The sequence below is a fragment of the Oculina patagonica genome, chromosome 10, assembly GCF_052425735.1.
Source record: "Oculina patagonica isolate OP01 chromosome 10, crgOcupat, whole genome shotgun sequence".
Classification (NCBI taxonomy): domain Eukaryota; kingdom Metazoa; phylum Cnidaria; class Anthozoa; order Scleractinia; family Oculinidae; genus Oculina; species Oculina patagonica.
Genome location: NC_135767.1, coordinates 3,844,936 through 3,866,753, shown reverse-complemented (window position 1 = coordinate 3,866,753; position 21,818 = coordinate 3,844,936). Strand labels below are relative to the sequence as shown.

Genomic DNA, 21,818 nt, shown 5'->3' with positions numbered 1-21,818 from the left:
AAATTAGAAATTTCTGTCTTCTAAGTCTACTAGAACTCATCGAATATAATTAGTCTCTTTCGTTTATACACTGTAGTGTTCCATTCTTACTGCACGGGAGTATTTTGCTTTTGTGTTCTACGCGGCGATTTCTTGTTAAGTTAAACTTGATTTCGAACATACGATACACGCGAGCAAGCTTAAGGTCAAACGGTATCTCGCTCACAGCGGCCCTTTGTGGTCCTGTTTATTAAAAGAAAGTAGAAATTTCTGTCTTCTAAATCTACTAGAACTCATTGAATATGATTAGTCTCTTTCGTTTATACATTGTAGTGTTCCATTCTTACTGCACGGGAGTATTTTGCTTTTGTGTTCTACGCGGCGATTTCTTGTTATTTCTGTTCGATTGAGCTAAACAGATCCTGTCAATCGGGTGCCTGCATTAAAGCGATGACGTCATCACTTAAAAATTAATTTTGGGGAGCCAATTTACATTGTTTTCACCCAATTTAAAAGAAATACAGTCGAACCTCGATATTCCGTACTTGTTGGGACTAGGCTAAATAGTCCGGATAATCGAGAGTCCGGATAATCGAAAGTATGAATATTAATGAGCCAAAAATAAAGCCAGGGCATCCGTCTGACGGGATGGGGTGGTGCGGATCCGCACAGTTCGCTAAATTCCGCATCCTACGCATATACGGCACATTTTTGCGCATAAAACAGAAAAGTAGCTTCATAATAGCGATGAATCGGCTGTTAACCATCCTCGCAAACAAAAATTCTGAAGACATTGATCATTTTGAGGCAGTTTTTCTCCGTAAAAGGCGACGAAAACAGGCCACTTCGTTCGCAAACAATTTTGAACCTCCAGGCGTTCCATGCGTCTTTTCGAGTTCGGCCTGGTGACTACACGTGGTGCTAACTTGCGGCGTTGAACGATCGAACACTTAACGATGTTTATGACCTCACAGAAGGATTTAAACATTCTGAATTTAGCCATTTTGCTTTGTAAACTTCAGTATAATACAAGTAAGCAAGGACAGAAAGCAAATTTATTTGTGTGAATGTTTTTATGGCTAGTGGAATCTGATTAATGAAGTTGCTTGCTGAAGTATGAAATGTTGTTCGAATGGAAACTACATCAGAGGTTTTCCAAGGTTTTTTGATAGGTAAACCACCTTCAAATAACGTTTAAATTGCCGTAGAACTTAGTTAAAGCGAGTAAATGTGTATTATATCTGGTCTTGAATGTGACTAATTAATATTCATGAAAAAATTGGGACCAGAGAAGGAAGTCCGGATAATCGAGAAATTCGGAAATCAGGAGCTTTGTTTCAAGGTCTTCCACTAAATCCATAGTGCGCAAACGCTCAAGCTATGGAAAAGCTGATTGCAACTGAATCAAACTGGGGGGTCACGCAGAATTTGTGAGAACAATCGAACATGATTATAGCAATTTGCGGGAGGAAACGAAAGCACCACAAAGTTTGGCATATTTCCAATACTTTTGACATTGATGTAATTCGTTTTGAACATAATGTTGTCAAGACTTTTCGGCTTATTTTCTATTTTTCTCTAGGCTTGTTGCCCGAATTCTTAGCATTTTGCCCGAAAAATTTTGGCACTAGGGAGGCTGCAGCCTCCATTGTACCATAATGCAGAGCCATCTGGCAATTTCGAATACAAAATGAAGAAGGCAAGGCTGAGAAATGATGTCATAGCAAAAACTAAGTTTTGGTTTATTACAAGAAAACTGATATTAGTACAATATTTCAGCTCTATTACAGAGTCATGGCCATGTAATGATAATTTACAAGGAGGCAACTTAAATATCTTAGGTAATTAGGTGTTTTTATTACATACCGTAAACACCCGCAGATAACCCGCACCCACAGATAAGCTGCACCCTGAATTTAGCAACTCAAAGTTTGGAAAGAAAAGTTTTTTGACAGAAAATCAAAGAAAATCCAACGTTGAGTCTTTAGAAGAACAAGAACATGCGTTTGCAGAAAGTTTGCAGCTTAGTAACCAGGCATTCGATCGGATGCAAAAATGGGACCGGGCCAAAAACAAAGAAGCAAAACAAGATGGAAGCGTTCGACTTTCCTGGCTATCATATCAATAAAAAGAGATTTGGAAGCCATCCATTGGAGATAAACTTGTTGCATCAAGAGAGTTTTGTAATCAGTTCTACAAATATGCCATCAAATTGCTAAACTGGAAAGAAACAGTACAGTAGGCCATGATCCGCATCTACCACGCTAATACTTGTGGTATTTTCTGATTCGTGGAGTATCAATATTAATTTTATACTGTTGAAAATATAGGCCATTGTCGACACTGCAAACAGCTTTCAGGAGCTGTCAAAATTGCAAAAGCAATGACCAGTGCTCTCTTGTAGTTTTATGCAATATTAATTTACATTCTTTTCCAGAAAAGTGTCAATTCATGAAAAATGTTTTCAGCACCTTTTCCAAATGTTCCCACAGATAAGCCGCATCCTTGATTTCGAGCGAAGATTTTTGGAAAAAGGTGCGGATTATCTGTGGCTGTTTACGGTAATCTATAACTAGAAATGTACTAGGTAATCAGAGAACAAGTCTAATTCTCTAGAGGCCTTATAACTCTTGCACACAATATAGTACTGTGCAAAAGTAATGCAAACGAAATTCGTCGAAATTTGTTTTTTGTTCTCGCGAATTTTCGTCAAAATTTCTTTGAATTATCGAGACATGTTTTGTTGCGCTCCACGTGAAAAAATCGCGAACTTCGTCGAAAATTCGAGACTGCGAAATTCGAAATAGCGAATTTTCGAGGTACACGAACAATGACTTATCGAAATTCAAAGAAGCGAATTTTGCTGCATGTAGCTTTCACTCGACCATAGTAACTGTTAATAAACTAACGCGAAGCGCGTTCCATCAAGGTCATAACAATTAAATAAATTATTTGAGCGGTGACAAAGTAAAATATAACTGAAACATTGCTTGGGGCAAATGAAAGTTCCAAAAACTTCAAAGAACACCAGTGTAGGGGCTATATTTGCAAAATAAACAAGCGCGATACTAATGTTTTCAGAAGCCGACTTCGAAGAAACAAGACAGGGGTTAAATAAATAAAAGGTTGACTACTGAAAACATTTCAGCCTCTTTTGGATGTGAGAAAACTTTATTTATACCTTAACATAACTCAAACGAATTGCCTTGAGTAAGATTTTCTTGTTTACAGCTGTCCATATTGCGGTATATCAGTGAAAGCACATGGTGCGGCGACCACAAAGTTTACATGTCGATCGTACAAGAAACTTTTCAAACATCTTACCTTGTAAAATAAGTCCTAAATTTTACTAAATTTTAAGTCCGAAATTTACCATCTTTATTATTTAAGTCCTACTTTGTACGCAAAAATATTGAGAAAGTAAAAATCTTTCATCGCCTTCATATCTACTCCTCCTTCGATGTAGTGGCTCAAAAAAATGGTGAAACATACGCCAGCACACACTCGCCATGTGACTTGTCCGCCATGTTGAATGTTGACACACTTGCCTTGGGCAAGTGGAAGTCTGGGTTCAAGTATCACGGATTCAATATGGCGGATGTGTTTACATGTGCGATCGAAAAGAAGAGTATAAACTTTGCCACTTAAACATAGAAAAGGAGGAATCGAGTTTTATCTTTGAATCACAGACTAAGGTAGGGGCTAATTGCTTGGTCGAGTTTTAAAAGGCTTTCTCTGGTAATGCTTAAAGTAAAATAAAACGATCTGTCATAAAACAATGGTCATCGTCTTTTAGTTTGAATATCGATTGAATAGCAGCACCTCAAAGAGACATGCTTTATAGTCATGAAGCAGGGCAGAGCCATAGCTTTAGTAAAGGCCAACAGACATTCGAACACAGCAAAAACAGAGCTCGAAATTTCAAAGGGTGTATTTGGAACAGAGCGAATTTTCGAAGTCAATTTCGAAGCAAGCGAATTATCGTGCGAAATTTCGCGAGGTTTAAAACAATAGGCCAAGCGAAAAAAGCCACTTTTTCGTTGCAAATTCGCTCAGAGCGAAATATCGCAATTTTTTTATCGAAAAGCCCCGAAAAGTTACGAATTTCGTTTGCATTACTTTTGCACAGTATTGTACGTGCCTATGTTTATCAGGAATCGAGAGAAGGAGTGAAATTGACTCTGGTCACTACAACTCAGAATTTTCCTAGTTAAAAGTTTAAAAAAAAATACCGGTAGTTTTATCATAATTTTATAATAAAAAACTGCTTTTGGTTGTCAGAAGGATTACAGACTCAATGACCTGTCACTGTTTCCAACTGTAAACACACACAAAAAAAAGTGCTGTACATTTAGACAACTCTACTTATCATTTTATTGTATGGAATACAATACATTTTTTTAAAAAAACAGGCTCTTTTAGTTTACAACAACACTTATATACCTTCATGTCCAACATCAGTCTGTATTCCAACATCGTTATTCCACCTTTGTCTTGAGGAAGGGTCTTTGCACAATGAAATAAAAAGAAAAAAATAGGATTAAAGACCAAGCAATACAGAAAATCAAACAAGTGCTTCCAATTCTCTGTTTTCTCCACAGCCCTTTACAAAAAATAATTAGTCACTGAGTCAGAATAAAATCTTGGTTTAGTAAATAAAAATAAAACTTTTTTTCCTTTTAGTGCTAAAAATCGCGTCTGAAGCTGCGCTTAAAAATAATTCAGTGTTGTAATCACTATATTTTTTGCTTTCACTCCCATGTGAGCGTCAAGCTCCTAAACTCACACACGACTCTTTAAAGTGCTACTATGATCAAAATTAATTTTCACCCCTTGCAATTCAATGGACTCACCCAGTATATCTCCTGGCTCTTCACTTTCCTCACTTATTAAGGCTGTGGCTTCATCTGTAACGGCTGTTGGACTTATGTTCTGCCTTCCTCCCCCTCCTGTGAGAGCAAGCTATTAACGTTACAACACACAAGCATACACGGGAAATGTTAAAAGCCCACTTGAACAGTGGTCTCAAGGGGTCCTCACATCTACTTGCAGGATGATTATAAGAAAATATTACCTGCTAACAGCTGTAGCTGCCATTTTAAATTTTTAATACACAGTCTGCTGGTAGGTTTGGAACTGAAAAAATTACGGGGTATGGGAAGGCAAAGAAAATTTGGAAATTCTCAAGACATCACCAGTAGCATGCTAAGATAATTTAATATAGAGCTGAAGGGTGAAACTCTTAAGTCCGTTAGTGTAATAATCGTTACCAGCCTGATAAAAGCACCCATTTTTCAATGTGGCCTCTTTTCAATAGCTTATTCAAGTTTATCCTTGGCTCCATCTGAAATTTTTTATTTTTCTTGAAATTTAAACAAGAACATCTTAAGTTCATTTGCATAAGTTCATAAAAGCAGTTCTGCAATGTTCCCTGTATATGAATATCCAGTGAGCAGCACAAGACTAAGACAGATTGAGTTGATTTATTCATCCTAAGCATTTTGTTTGATACTACAAACTTTGTCAGGGATATGTTACAACTACGGATCTAACAAAGTAGGCTTCTATTAATACAGAAACCACTAAGCGATATATAGGTACACAATTATCTAATGCTAAATTCCCAGAAGGGCGAGGTATACTGGGAAAATTAGACCATACAGGTGAAAAGATATAAGATAATTAATTTTTGGGGGTGATAAACGTTTATCCACCCTTAGCTGCTGTTCACTTTCACTTTCCTCAGGCGAAGCAGAAATGAAAAGTTTACAGAGATCAAATTAAAGCAGGCTCACTCCCTTGGTGCCTCTCCACCAGTCTCCAACCCGCCATTAGATATTGCTTCGCTTGCTGAATCGCCCTTTGCCACTCATGGTCAGTACCCAAGGTGAGCCTGCTCGCAGGCTAACTCATCCCATGCAGTCACAACTATCTAGTGTTATCTGATCAGAAAAATCAGCCAAGAACGGATTGCCCTTCTTTCTGATGGTGTCAAAGAGACTTACGACTTGCTTCTGAAATGTACTCTGTGTCGATACACCTTGCTCATGGTTCTGAAAAATCTGGGGGTTATCTGGATCAACGTCTTGAAACAATTCCTTCTCAAATTGTTTCTGTAGTCGCGGTGGCTCTTGTCCTGAAAGCATTCAGCACCTGAAGGCTACAGGGTTTTCTGTTAGTCCAGTACAACCACCTGAGCCTTTCACATTGTGGCTTTCCTGCTCATGAGCCTGGTTGAAGGGAAATGCAGAGAATGCTTTGCCAGTTTTTGAAATGACCCAGTTACTGTGACCCTTGAACTCCCCCATGATAGGTTGATCCGATGTGGACAGGAAATCACCTTGCAGAATTCACATGATCCAAACCAATAATACAGCGGTTCTAGTTCCTCAAAAACGTTTACATTCAGAGGGAAGTTCCTTTGCCTGTGAGCTTGGACAAAGATAACAATAACAGTTTCCTACCGTAAGATAAGGTACCAGAACATAGGGTAAACGTCAAACTCTTAGCTATCATCTTAGTTCTCCAAGCTGATGCCGGTTCTTCATTTTCAGAAGTCTAAAAAAGAAGGCAAGTTTTCCGTTGAAGGACCTGCAAGGTCAAGAGCGTGACTTGGTGGGCATGCGTAGCACTGGCAAGGTGAGTTACATTCAACATAGATTCTGCAGTCCCAGCAGAAGCTACTTCAGATTCTGTCAGAAGTGCCGTGCATCCAGAACCTTGCAAGCATAAAGACATACTTTGATTATCCATCAGTTGCCATAAATTGCCATTGGATAAGCTTTGCAGGGGCAAATAATGGCTGATCAAATGTTGGGACTGGAACCTGGCCTGGATTAAGGAACTGAATTGCTTGCCTTGACACATTCATTCCATGCTTAATCATCGGGGGTGTGGCAGACTTCTCATAGAAGAGTGGGAGCAGTGCACAGAGAGCTTCATAAGTGTGAAGTGGTAGCTGTGACACATGATAGGCTGCCCATGCAATGGGATCTCCTCTTTTTAAGTCTGCTTTCTTCAATAGTCTACTTGAATTCTCCACCCATTGAATTTCCTCTTCTTTTGCTTGATCCAAACATTTCTTTGCTGGTTTCAAGTCAAACTTTGGAACAGAGACGGTAGAGTTGGTAATGGCAACAGCTGGAACAGTTGTATAAGCTTCAGGGAGATATGCTTTCCAGGTACAGATAGAGGAATCGTAACTGGTGGTCTACTTTCACCCGGTTGGTTCTCAGTTGGAAAAAATGAAATCAAATTTGCAATAATGGAATCATTATTCCACTCTTGACAGGAACGCTTGAGGTGTTTTGACTGTAAATATCAATAAAGAATGCCAGAATTTAGCATCGGGGGATCTGGAACCTAGAATGTAGCCATGGTAACCAAATTGTTAAGTTCATATTGTGAAACACAACTAACACAAATTTGATACAAATTGGCTGAGTTAACACTTTCTTCATTTTTTATCAGAATTTGGTTGAGTCTAGTCATTTCTTTGCTAATTTGGACAATCTAAAAACTTGAATATCTCTGGAAAAAGATATATTGGAAAACAGTAACGCATTTTTCTGCTCATATAGATTACTTGTTAATATTTTAAAATGGCTACGAAGGGAAAGATCACAAAACGTGAGGCGCGAAGATGTCCAGGCCCACTCCCTCGTGCTTCGCGCTCCCTTCGTTTGCTGTTTCTCGTTCTTTTTTGAGTAGATTTTTTAATGTATATCTGATGAATAATTGTGAAATAATATATACTCTAGGACAACTGGTTATAATGAATAGTCATAGATAACTGAACAGCTTTGAGCGGCGTCAAATAAACAATGACTTCAACTCAGTCACGAAATTACATGAATTGAGGCGACAATAGAAGCCGAGATTTGGGTAATTTCCTGTTGGAAATGTTATTCATTCGATGCTGCTATCTCTACTAAACTGCATAATTAGTAATTTGGGGTTTATAACAATACAATTTGTCAGTCCATTATCATTGGCTAATTCATACAGTCAATTAACATCTGATGTGCTGGGCCAATTCTTTAACCCATTGGCACCTGAAGATTTTCGCAAAAAAAGTTTATTATCATCCTATATAGACCGTTTTGACATTTTCTGGTCAGATATGAATTAAATCTCCTCCAAATTATGTACTCAAAACTAGGGCTGCAAAGATACACCGGTGCACCGGTAAATCGCGATATTTTTTGTCAAGATACGAATATCGGAAATTTGAACAAAGTATTGCAGTATCATGAAACAATAAAATAGTATTCATCAACATTCAGAATTTACTGTTTTTAATGACTTTTTACCCAAGTCAAAGCCCTCAATAGCGATTTATTAAACTGAGAGACAAGGAAGTTCCATTCTGCTTCACTTCCAATCACATATTCTATAAGATGTGACAATTAGTTGTCAACTGACACAGCCTTGTGTGCCCACAGGCAAAAACATGCGGTTCATGAGAACTTTACTTTGCAAAAAAGTTTTTGCTGCTGATAATTTCGCTGCTGATAAAGTGGAAAAAAATGAGTTACCAACAGAATTTAGTAAAATTGTAGCACTTGTCAGTTGTATGTAACGTTGTATTGTATCGTGTATCGTATTGTGGCATTTGTATCGAGGTACATATCATATTGTGAGAAAATGTATCGTTGCAGCCCTACTCAAAACAGCATTTGCAATGACATCATCACTTACACGAGACTCTTTATATAATACATTTATATGTTAATAAATCAGATCTATTTTTATCGATGCACCCATTTTCTCATAAAATTTAGGCCAAATCAGGCTGTCAAACTGGGGCATATTAATGCACTTGTAATATCACGCCTGGACTACTTTAATAGTATCCTTTATGGTCTGCCAAAACAGGAACTGGATAAATTTCAAAGAATTCAAAACACTGTCGTTGTCTAGCTTGTCACTGGAACTAAGCAGCATGAGGGCACCTGGCCTTCAAAAACTGCATTGGCTACCTGTTAAGTCACGAATTATATTCAAACTTGTGCTCATCACTTTCAAAATTATTCATGGACTTTGCCCAGCTTACTCAATTGTCACCCCTCCTATAACAATACCACCCGCATTACAAAGCCTATGCTCATCCTCTAAACTACTTTTTAACGTCCCTTCTGTGAACTCTGTGACATACGGTGAACATGCCTTTTCTTTCTCCACAAATCTGCCCTTAAAACATTCTTGTTTTGGAAATTAATTTTTATTTTTGATTTATTTTTATGAGGAACCGCACCTAGCTTTTATGTTACCTTGATTTTAAATTAGTTATTTTATTTATTTCATTTATATTGTTATAGAAAACATTATTATAATATAGGTTTTAACTAATTTATTTTTACATAGTATTGTTATCACATACAGGGCAAAATTACTGAATGCTGATTGGCTGAGACAGAGGGCATTTTCTCTTAATCATGAGGGCACTTTTGGTAATCAAGAGGGCATGATTACTTGATCCTGATTGGCTGAGCGCTCGGCGTCAGCACTCAGTTGGTTTCCCGCCTGAAACGAGATTCAGAAAAAAGTTCAGAAACGCAGCGCTTCTGAGTTTGATATAAATGCGGTTATTTCATCAAACGTGAAAGAAAATCGGCATGCAGGAATGAGTGGTACCTTGGTGGAATAGAAAGAGGACTTTTCAATCCAAATTCGTTTTTCACAGGCCGAAATGCTTTTAGTCTGGATGGCTGGCATTGCACGAAGAATAGAAATTTATAGCGGCCGAGGCTTAACGATAGTTTCCTCGTTTTACTTCGCTCCACGTCACCTTATTAGAAACAGAGGCCACTTTATCCACCCGGAAATGGCATAAATTTTTGTTGGTACTTACAGCTTTTGCTGTGGAAAGGAGAACGTCGGGTTCAAGAAGGGATATTGAAGCTCGTTTGGACAACTAGTTGGTATGGGTGTCACTGATGCATTATTTTGAATTTCCACGCGGTAGCAAGCCTCGCAAACAAAAGTGAATAATATATAGATTTAGGCAAGCCTAAAAGCGGAGCTCCCCTTTAATTTATTTAATTTTAGCTGGAGTTACAATGTTTTCATTTTGATAAATATGCGGTCAAAGCTTTAATGTATACGCTGGCCCACAGACAAATATAAATCCATCATAATCTCAAGGCAGAACAACTAATGGCCTAAAAATTAATTAAGAGTTTATTCTCTCCAGCCCTTTCGAAAGAATAGAAAATTGTTTTACGATCCACTTATCGTTTTGCTTTAATACAACTCATGGCCTAAAAATTAATTAAGAGTTTATTCTCTGCTTTCTAAGGCCCGGTTCAGACGCCGTACTTTTCATGAGCCGAACTCAATTCGAATTTGGACCGACCCACATTGACAAAAGTACGCCTCTTGATTCAGACGCCGTACTTTTTGGCCGTTCCGAGGCCGTTCCTAATACAGTTCCAATAATTGAGGTAAACTGCTGGCAAAATACATTATACTAATTTATGAATTAGGATCGCCACATGAAAAGTACGGCGTCTGAATCAAAGCCGTTCCAAAGGCGTTCCACAGGCGAAATTCTCGGCCAAGCCAGGCGGGAAGAACGGCTGAGCCGTTCCAAATTGAAATAGCCGTTCTTATTTGATTCAGACACCGATCTTTTCATGTACTTAATTCAAGGAATTAGGTTCGGCTCATGAAAAGATCGGCGTCTGAACCGGGCCTTAAGTACATGAAAAGATCAGCGTCTGAATCAAATAAGAACGGCTATTTCAATTTGGAACGGCTCAGCCGTTCTTCCCGCCTGGCTTGGCCGAGAATTTCGCCTGTGGAACGCCTTTGGGACGGCTTTGATTCAGACGCCGTACTTTTCATGTGCCGATCCTAATTCATAAATTATTATAATGTATTTTGCCAGCAGTTTACCTCAATTATTGGAACTGTATTAGGAACGGCCTCGGAACGGCCAAAAAGTACGGCGTCTGAATCAAGAGGCGTACTTTTGTCAATGTGGGTCGGTCCAAATTCGAATTGAGTTCGGCTCATGAAAAGTACGGTGTCTGAACCGGGCCTAATTCAAGGAATTAGGTTAGGCTCATGAAAAGATCGGCGTCTGAACCGGGCCTAAGAATAGAAAATAGTTTTACGATTCTCTTATCGTTTTGCTTTATACAAAATGACGTCAATATATTTTGTGGGCAAATATTCCCGTCTTACTTTTCTTTCCTGTATTTGTCTTAGCATCGGCGCACTGAAATGGGTAGCTCAGTCACGTACGCAAATTTAAAACTTATCTTTTATTTCTTACCATGTGTACAGTTTAAACAAATTTAAACGTACACTAAATCGTTTCTATTCAGTGTAGTTATTCAGTGTAAAAGTGGGCTATACTAAAGCAAAATAATTGTTTGAACTACTTTAAAAAATATGGGTCAGTTTGTATTTTTCACCTCGTGCTCGAGTTATATGGGGTAAACATGTTTTAAAGAGCAAGTTTAGTTTAAATAAATTTATTTTGTTCGAGCTTTTTGCTTTGTCGTTGTTTAGCACTTCGAAAGACGTCACTCATACTGTATGAATTTCTTCCGCCGAGAAAATGTAAGGCTAAAAGTCGGAATAAACTTGCAGCAATAAGAAATAAACTCTCACGGCAAATTTTATTAGAATTTGACTTTATTGACGGCCAAAGAAAATCAACTTACGGCAATAGATAATCGGTAAATCCATAGCAAATAAAACCAACTCAGGGAAACAAAAAGAATTAACTGACATGTAAGCGTAAGCTTAAATGTACTACACATCACAGTTAAAGCGACGGAAAGGGGTAAAGTATAAGCTTAAGTTACGGAAAGATCTATTTAAAACTTTGCGGACACAAAATCTATCGAAACTGCGCTCAGAAAGTAAGCTTAAGTTTATAAACATCATGAAATTTTCTGTAATAAAATCAGGCTCAGTAATTCAGTACAGGTTGTTACCTTGCATCAGGTTTCTGTATCTTTCTTCAGCGGACTTGATCCATGCAGTGTTTAGCTTCGTTTTTACACAATCATTGCTAAAATTATTGAATTCTTGATGTTGACGGGCAAAGATTCATCCGCAAACAACAGAAAGAAGCAAACTGGACGTCCACAAGGAATATCTTTCGCAATTATTCCGGGTCTCATCGTACACCTCTTTCGTTATCTACAATTCCAATTTTTTTGGCGTAAAGGCTTCGATACGCTCACACACGAAAAAAGACTAACAAAATAGAGCAGTTGGATAATAAACCTCTTAGATATTTTGCTGTGTAGTATTGCTGTGTAATTTTACCCCTTGTGTACATTTTGTCTTGCCTTGCGAGCTTTATTTGCTGTTTGTAATTTCCTTACTTTTCAGTTAGCCACGGGCGGGCAACCTCGTCCCCAGGCCTAATCCGTGCGTACGGGCGTACGTACGTACGTAGGCGACTCCCAAAATTTCTCAGTTCAATAGGATACCATTTGCCTGCCTATGGATGCTCTGCTCGCGCGCCTTCGGCGCGTGGGAGCTCCGCTAAAATTAAACTGTTTTCATTTTTATCTGTGAATTGCACATGCTATGTTATGTTTACTATTACTGCAGGCTTTTCTCTTTCTGGACTTAGGTTAATTGTTTATGTGGTCATTTTGCTACAAGCGAACTTGCCAACGGGTTACTCGACGGCGAGGCCTTCAAAAGTTTTTCTTTCTACAAAATTTTGCCCTTTATGTGATAAACAAGTAATCCCAATGTGCCCTCGTGCAATTAAGGATTAATTTCACTTGCATTTTCAAATTTTGTGAAAACTTTGAAAATGTGCGTGAAATTAATCCTTAATTGCCCTCAGGCCCATGCGATTACATATACTAAGCACATTAAGTTTTTTAAATATGCCCAAAAACTCTATTAGGTATTATTATTATTATTATTATTATTATTATTATTATTATTATTATTATTATTATTTAAATCGACCTTTATATTTATAAAGATAATTTGAGAACACTCTAGGTGCTTAAGTTAAAGGTGGGGTGTACTAAGGATGCCCCACCAGAGAAATTTCCTACAAATCAACAAGCTCTTTTACTCACGAAATTCTTGCAACTGTGAGAATGCAACAGGTGATATCTTATCATCCACAAACGCAAGGGCACCAACAGCCATTAGGGTGTTATCAACATTCTTTAAAATAACAGCACCATCAGGATGAAGATTGTTAGAGCCTTGTGCAGTGAGTTCGGAGAAAGTTTTAAAAGTAGCATCTTGCTCACCTCTTTCTGGAAGCTTTAGAATATATTCTCCATTAAGGTATTCCAGATCGTATGCTTTAACAGCAAACACGTCTGGATACCCATCTACAATGTAACAAACTGAGCCATCTAAAGATTCCTCTTTGTTGACAGTAAAAGGGCGATAAGTCAAGATGCTAGATTTTATGAAGAAATTTGTCAATTTGCTGTCATCAAGAGGAATGATTGCTAAACCTGAGAGGTATTCTACGTTGCTTTCTGAGCAGAAAACATTTTCCAGTTTAACTTTTATCAGTGCTAGTTCTGAATCTAGTTCCCTAAAGCACAGCAAGTAGTACTGTTCCGTCAAGTCAATCTTTCCACTAGTAATTATACAGAACTTCCTTCTCCAGTTTGGAAACAGACTTTTAACCACGCATCCAGAAAAGACAGCTCTGTAGGGTCCACGAAGACGTTTTGCAATGAGACATACTCCCAGTTCAGCTCTATTTTCGGCTATTTTGCGTTCTTTTTTCCTAGCCTCGCTCAAGGGCATGGCCAGCCTCTGCCACGCTCTCGGTCAGGCTACGGTTTCGGTTCCAACCTCGTTCCCCACTACGAATTACGGCCACCTCGCCACCAGGAAGACTCGCCACTAACCAACTCGCCACCAAGCAAAGACGCCTCGCCACCAAGCCGAAGACGCCTCGCCACCAAAGATTGACTAAGAAATAAATTAAGTAAAGAAGTCGAAGTGAACTAGCTGTTTTAGTGACGATTATATAAGTTAAGCGTCTGATGGTCGATCGAGGAGAATTGAAACTTCTAGCGAACGCAATTTCAAAACTAGTCGAGGGAACTGAGCTATCTACGACGAAACTTACTTTCGTAATTCGACAAACGTGAATTAGTCGTAGATAGTTGGCTCTTCTAGGGCTAGCCGTCCTCTAATTTAAACGACTCATAAATAAAGAGGTAGGACAGTTGACTTCAGTTTTTAAGTTTGTATGCAAATTACAACATTTGCCGTTGAAGATGTCGTTGTCAAGGGAACTCATTAACTGTTCGTCAATCATAATGATGCGGCGAAATCTATTTTTAGTAATAGTGCGCTTCGCTAGATGATGTTGCAATTCTAAATTGTGCAACTCAGCAGAAATAATCAATTGTCACGAAATGAGTTCCCTTTGGTTAACTATTAGCAACGTTTTAGTGTGTGAAAGACTTGTACGAGTACAAATTTGCGTTGTTAATCGTTTTAGGTTAAATTAAAATTAGCGCCTAAAGACTTGTACCATGACAAATTGCGTTCTTAATCGTTTTAAACTTCGCTGCCTTCGATCTTCGAGCGCTGAACCCCTTACATTCTTAATTGGTTATGTGACGTAAGATTTGGGCTACTCACGTTTTTGATTGTTATATAACGTTTGTAAATTTGACAAGTCACGTTTTTTCTACAAGAACGGAAGTGCTGAAGCACAACTATAGAGTGACACTTTACAAGTCACGCGCTTTGATCACCCACAGCGGAAAGTATTCCCTTGAGAAATTAAAACAGTCCCTTGAGAGTTAACAAGAATGCGATCCCTTCCGGTTCAGATTTTACCCAACGTAAACGCTATTCTCCTACTTTTTGCTTGAAAACAAGCAAAAAAAGTCGAAAAAACAAACAAATAAAAAGCGTAAACCGTTGTTTGAGGATTTAATTTAAGAGTTCGCATATCGCTCCTTTTCTAAGCAAGCGCGTACAAACTAGAACGGTTCTTGATTAGCTAGTTTTCATTCTTTATGGTTGACAAACACGATGTTGAAAGATAGTTTAAACAAAAAACACTGTAAGCCATTTAATATCCAACAAAGTCGGTTTCGAAGAGAAATAAGAAAGCTTCAGAACTTCATGATTACAAGCGAATTTTCGAGTTAACATTTTCTCGCGAGGCGTCTTCGGCTTGGTGGCGAGACGTCTTTGCTTGGTGGCGAGTTGGTTAGTGGCGAGTCTCCCTGGTGGCGAGGTGACTAGATTCCTTTTGGAGGGGGTAGGGAGGGGGGAGGGCTGGGGGTGGGAGGATTTACCTGAGTGAGAACGGTTACGACTTTTAGAAAGAAATGTTTTTATGATCAGACCGTTTTACCTTGGAAGCTATGCATTTTCTTTCATTTTTCCAGTGTATCAGTGGGCGTTTAGAAGTACCGTGCAAAATTTCTCCCCAATCTACTCTAAATAGTACCTAAACTAGAGCCTTATCCTTAACATCCTCTGGGGTGCAAGGAGAATAACTAAAGTAATGCAATTTTGATTGGACAGTAAGCCTTCTCTCTCACATGCACGTTCATCCATGCACACAAAACAAAGAGATCAGATGAATATTCAATATGAATTTTATTAACTCATTTTAGCTATGTATCTACAACTCATCAGTCTATTATACTGAATAATTCAGTGCTATTTACATAAACTTTATGTTCAAAATTATCTATTTAAAAACTATAGACTGAATTCCTTTTCTTAAAAGCTGATGTCAGCCAATCTCATAATTCTACTATTTAAATAAGTCTAATAATTGTGCACATTTTTTGTACAGTGTATCAGCCTAGCAAGCTCATAAAACAATCAATATATTTATATTTCAAGGTTTGAAATATCCACTTTTCCAAAATATCACCCCCAGGGAGGAGGGGGGGTGGCTCCCATATGAAAGGGATATGAATGCTTGTCACATCGCTTGGGGGTGATTGATTTTTTTTTTTTTTTAATTTTTACTTTTCAACACAATACACTTGACAATACACGGGGGAAAAAAAGAAGAAATACAAAATTAAGATAAATGAATAAAAAATACAGAGGTAACAATGCGATAGTTACAATAGTTACGTAAAACGTGTATCGCATTGTTACCTCTGTATTTTTTATTCATTTATCTTTTGTATTTCTTGAAGGTGATTGATTTTGCTCTCACTTAGGGCGTTCACAACAGAACGCTAATGTAAGGTCTCATTGACATTGCAGGTGAAGAAATAAAAAATGCCATCAAATTGTGTTGCTGGTCAAGACCAATCAGCCATGAAAAATGGTATCTTTGAGGGTTCAAAAAGATTCAGCAAAAACAAGATTGGTCTCCTTTAGGCTGGGGTTTAAGTTAAATTTCTAATGAGCATCCGCATCCTTTTCTTATGGGAGCCCTCCTCCACTCCCCCACCAGGCTATTTGGCCAGTTAAATGGATAAAACTATGTGCTAGTGCAAAAAGTGAAAATGTTTTTATGGTTCATATTTGCTAGACAATCATTTTGTTCCATATATATGATTCAGACAGGGATTTGTATCCCCGCCTTGATCAGTATATCAGTGTGTTTAATGTGCTTTACAAGGTTAACAAAGTTACTAATCAGGTAGATATTGATTCAGACAAGAGATGCCCCTCCCTGTATCGATTGGTATATGTGGGTTAGTAGATTAACAAAGCTACTAACCCAGTGGCTTTTCATTTAAGGTGGCAATAACACAGTTTTGAGAGGGCAAAACAGTCAAACCTTTAACTCTCATGTGCAATCTCCAGAAAAGTTTTGTCTTTCTCTTATCACTGTTTGTTACATCCTAAAACCATCTTATGCGATATTTGGAAAATAAAAATGCTAATAAACAGTTTAAATGAACGGCCGAGTGCTTAAGAGGGGACTGGCACTAGTAGTTTAAAAGGCGTTTTTCTCAAAATCTACCCATACGACCCTACCTCAAAATTTCGGAAATAAGAAATTGGCTCTCATTTATCATTCATGCAAAATAATATAAAAATCTGTAAGACAGATTTTTCGCAAAATAGGAAAATGTGATATTTTGCCGATTTTTAAAATAGCTCAAAATCTCTCTTACAGATTTTTTCAAAATTTTGGCTGTGGACATGGTTCACCCCTTAAATTTAATTGTGAAAGTTTCATAATAGGTTGTAAGGTAGGTTTTCGAGAAAATCTGGATCAAAATCTGGCTTTTATGACCTCCGAAAACCTATCTGAAAGTACTTTGAAGTTTTCTTTTGTATACAAATTTGGTACGTAAAGTGTGGTAAAACAGATGGAACTCTTTTTCGTTTCTGTTTAGAGTTGCTAGTGCCATTTTAGCCCGTGCAAGCAGTAATGATGTCAAGCAAAAAATCGTAGCGCGCGCCTTTGAGCCACATAAAAACTGTATTCGGACACCTTAAACTAATGGTACATGTGGGTAAGTAGTATTTACAAAGTTCATGCAATATCAAACATGAGAAAGAGTGTTTATTACATTTCCATATACCAAGAAGAAAATTAATTTGAAAATAGGATGTGAAGTGGAGTATTTTTGACGAACTTAGAGGTGCTGGGAAATTTGATGAATCAAAACTAAAACTAAAAGGAACATGGGAAATAAAATTGTAAAAGTCTATGTTTCTATGTTCCAAACCACCATGATATGAACGGTTATGGTGCTAATTTCGAATTGTTTTAACTACATGGATCCTTAAAAAAAATAATGATTTTGAGAGGCCAATAGATGAAGTCCTCTCCATTTGTCCCAGACTTCTCTGACACAAAAATTCACAATACAAGATAAATCTCACTATTTTACCAGAGATAATAACTACTGTAGCTGGTTTTCAGTCAACACTCAAAGTCATCTCAAGAACTAATTTAACCTGATTATAATGTTAAAACAACTTCTTGTGACTGACACTGAAGGATAAATCCTTGTCAGAGTTTTCATGTCCTGCTACTATACTTTGGATCAAAATATATTTTTCTTCTCAGCATGCAAACCTGGCATGGCATTTGTTTGAGGCCCTCCCTGCTGAAAAACTGAGCAACCCGGTTGTTTACTCTCAACATCATCTCCATAAGGTGCTCTCTTTCAGCGTATTCCTTGAACACATCAACAACAGAGGAAATGAACCAGGAACCAATCAGTGGCTGACGGTAGCTTTGATGACCAGGAGCAGAAGCGTAACAAATGAGAAAATCAGCATCTGCTGGCAGGGATGAGCTTGATAATGGTATGGGCTCACTATCGCTTTCAATGGGTACCCTGTCTTGTCGAGTGCCACGACAAGCTTGGATCAGGAATATCTTTGGTTTTCCTTCCAGAGAGGGGCATTCATCACGACGAAAGAGTGAAGTGATAGCCTCGACTTTAATCACCTCATCATCTGTCCCATAAATTCCATCTTTCGATCCATGACTTAGTATCACACACACAAAACAGTCATATCTGGAGAAATCTTTCTCTGCTGTGTCTCTCAGAACCTTCAGCATTTCACTTTGAGTTTGGTTGTCATATACCATATGTCTGAAGTTGAAGTCATCAAAGAGTCTTATCAAATTCTTTACATCGTCATTGGAGCCAGTGCGTTCAACAACATCCCTCTGAGGGAAGATATTGTTGTTTATGACTAGTACATAACCAGATGCTGCCGTGTAATTAATATCATCCCCCGAGGACTCTTGACAAGGAGCATGTGCTGGAAATACAATAGATAATATTCAAAAACCATCCACTTAAAGTTCAAAATGCAAAAAGCAAACTGATGATTCATGTTTCAACCATCAGAAATCGAAAAAATAGTGAACTGATAAAAAAAGAAAAAATGTTTGCAGGCTTTTAAAAATTAATTATCAATAATTTTAATCAATATGTTAAGACTTTTTAAATTATTAATTTAATTATCTACACTCAACCTTGATGTGGATTTCTTAAGGTTTAATTCCATCAGCCTCTCACACAAGTTTGAATTTAAATATAACAAAAGCCTGGCCTATTGCCTAGAAGCAAACTGAATACTCCTTGGAAGGGGTGACAACTCTTACAAATGCCGTTGACAGAATTAATTCTTGGTTTTTACGTGACGTCATCAAAATTCTAAAACCCAGAATCGCAAGATCGAATTCACTGGCTATATTTACATATCTTGTCAAAGGTTTTATGCTTGATGGCATTGGCCATCTTTTAGAAAGAGCATTTTGAATTTCAGCATTTCAAGCAACACAAAGATCAAAGAAGGCCCCCAGGCCAGAAGGTTGTCACGTTTTCTTTAAAAAAATGCCTCATCCTGCGATTTTTAACAATCTGAACAGTTGAGGTTTTGCACGAAGTGTTTATGTGAATGTTTACTTGTTCATGAGGGAAATCTGACCGCTTTTTGTAGCAGAATTTAATGCCAGATGTTTTCATTGAGTTCTGGATGCCATGTTGGAGCCCAAGCAGTTGGGCTCCAACATGGCATTTCCATACTGTGCTCTCTATCTTTGCGTAAAACATTTTGATGGATAACTCGAGAACAGAATAACTTATATTACAGACCTGAGACTTGGACAAGTAGTTTAATATATACAGAAGTTTTCTACAGCCTGTAATATTCTTTTGACCCAATAGTTTTGGATTGATTTTTTCGTGGCGTGACAGTGAAAACCACCTATTATGTCATATGTACTTTGGACACTTGAGACAAAATATCACCCTGTGACAAAGTCTTTAACAAGAAGCCATGATTCAAATTTCTGAGAAAGCCACATACTGTTCTAGAAAATATCTGTTGTGGTTCAATTTTACACAATTTGGCATTTCCGTTTGTATAGGATAATAAAGAGAAAACAAAGGAAAATACCAAAGGTAAAATTGAACCACAGCAATTATTCAAATCTCCCCATGGAAGCTTTTTTATTTTGAACACCCCCCCCCCCCCTCCTGCTCCAACTCTCTGTAAATTCCAGTTTAACTTAACTTTTTATTATTCTCAAAATTTTGGCTCTTGAAACGCCCCACCCCTTTGGAATTTCCAATGACCTTCTGTTGGGTGGGTTTAGTATTTTCTGGAACCACACATTGTTGAAATATTGGGGCTACAATAGCTTGGATGGATAGATATCAATATACCGGTAACTGTATTGAGGGTAAGGAGGGGGAGAAGACGTTCAAGACCACCAGTCAACACTGAACAAAAATTAAAATGCCCACAGACTTTGACTAGGATATTAGGAAGGACACTCACAGACCTCATGATGTAAGCAGTATATTATTGAACCTTATACTTACTCCTTGTTGCTGCTGCAGGGGTCTGCTCAGGGACTGGTCGGCGCTGTGGTCCTGCTAAAGTTAAAGAGACATAGAGTCAGACCTTAGACCTATAAAACATATAAAACATAAGTAATTGTTAACTACCTATCTATATATCTATCTTATATAATATTGGTATTTTATATTTGTATTTATGTTAGTGTCCCCAATTAGCTATCCTTAGCTAAATACTCTGACACTTAAAGGGGCTATGTCACGCAATTTTAGGCAATTTCGGCACATCACATTAATGGCCTGAAACTGTAGAAGAACTCAAAAGAAACACAGAAAGGCCAAAATTGGGCAGGAATGGGCAAAATTTGTGAAGATTAAGGGCCTGATTACATGAGCCGGGCTGGCTTGGTTTGCCGAGATCTCGGCACATCTGTTAAACACAACAAAAATCAACTTCGCGATTACACGACAACCATGCCAGCCCGGTTAGCCGAGATGCCGGGATCTCGGCTAGCCGGGCTGAAAATTTTCCAAGTAATCGCGTTCACTAAGCGGGCCAGCATTAAATTTCTCTTCCGAGCATAATATCTGACGAAAAAATCAATGCTACTCCTTCTAAATAGGATGTAGAGGTAAAGTAACCCATCCAGCTGCATAAGTGCAAAACATTTAACCACCAAATTGCCGGAAAAAGGTGATCAAGATCATTCGTGCTCTGATCATTCGTGCTGAAACCGGGCTGAAAGTCATCTTGGCAAACTGGGCCAGCCCGGCTAACCGGGCTCATGTAATACCGGGCTGAAAGTCATCTCGGCAAACCGAGCCAGCCCGGCTAACCGGGCCAGCCCGGCTCATGTAATCAGGCCCTAAAACAAATTACATTCGGGTAAACTTGAAAAATGTCGGCCCAACTTTTTTCAAGTTTATCTCAATTTGTATGAAAGTGTCATTTACAATGCTCGAAAAATCATCTTTGTTTGTTATGTGGTCGTGATTTTGCCAATAACAGACTTTTGCTCTGCCAATTTGAAGTTTAGAGCTCTTAAATAACGAAAATAGATAAAATTACCTAAAATACCGTGACATAGCCCCTTTAACTAAAGTCTGTATAAGTAACAGCGTTTTAGCTGCACAATTAGTACACTGCATACTAACAATTTTAGGGAGCAACTACCGAATTCAGGGCCACTTTGTGGAGTGGCAGGCCACTTATTTACATGTGTCAGAATGCTTTGTAGACTGGAGGCACAACACCACCCATGTCGAATACACCCAAACTGGATCGATTCGTCAAGAGTACTTGTCGATTCGACACGAGTCGCACGCCGTCGATCCGCCTTACCGGAAGTCAAGGGCGAGCACAAAATGAAAATATAAACCTTCCTTGTTCTTAAAACGTGCCATCGAACTGGACTGGATTGATTCGTCAAGAGTACTTGCCCATTCGACACGAGTCGCATGGCGTCGATCCGCATTACCGGAAGTCAATGGGGAGCACAAAATGAAAATATAAACCTTCCTCGTTCTTAAAACGTGCCATCGAACTGGATCGATTCGTCAAGAGTACTTGTCGATTCGACACGAGTCGCACGCGTCGATCTGTCA

At 38.3% G+C, this 21,818-nt stretch overlaps 2 protein-coding genes across 2 annotated transcripts in view; both read right to left on the bottom strand.

The window, feature by feature from the left end:
* Nucleotides 1-13,799, bottom strand: part of LOC144628824 (uncharacterized) — a 96,221-nt gene extending 82,422 nt beyond the window's left edge. The window contains exons 1-3 of the mRNA XM_078486937.1: nt 13,047-13,799; nt 4,833-4,928; nt 4,423-4,485 (exon numbers count right to left, since the gene is read on the bottom strand). Coding sequence (XP_078343063.1) covers nt 4,423-4,485; nt 4,833-4,928; nt 13,047-13,740 — 853 coding nt within the window. The 5' untranslated portion in view covers nt 13,741-13,799. The remainder of the gene's footprint in view (nt 1-4,422; nt 4,486-4,832; nt 4,929-13,046) is intronic.
* A 3,897-nt stretch (nt 13,800-17,696) lies between these two features.
* The window catches only part of LOC144628822 (caspase-3-like), a 7,580-nt gene continuing 3,458 nt past the window's right edge, over nt 17,697-21,818 (bottom strand). Inside the window, exons 3-4 of the mRNA XM_078486936.1 lie at nt 20,238-20,291; nt 17,697-18,666 (exon numbers count right to left, since the gene is read on the bottom strand). Coding sequence (XP_078343062.1) covers nt 17,912-18,666; nt 20,238-20,291 — 809 coding nt within the window. The 3' untranslated portion in view covers nt 17,697-17,911. The remainder of the gene's footprint in view (nt 18,667-20,237; nt 20,292-21,818) is intronic.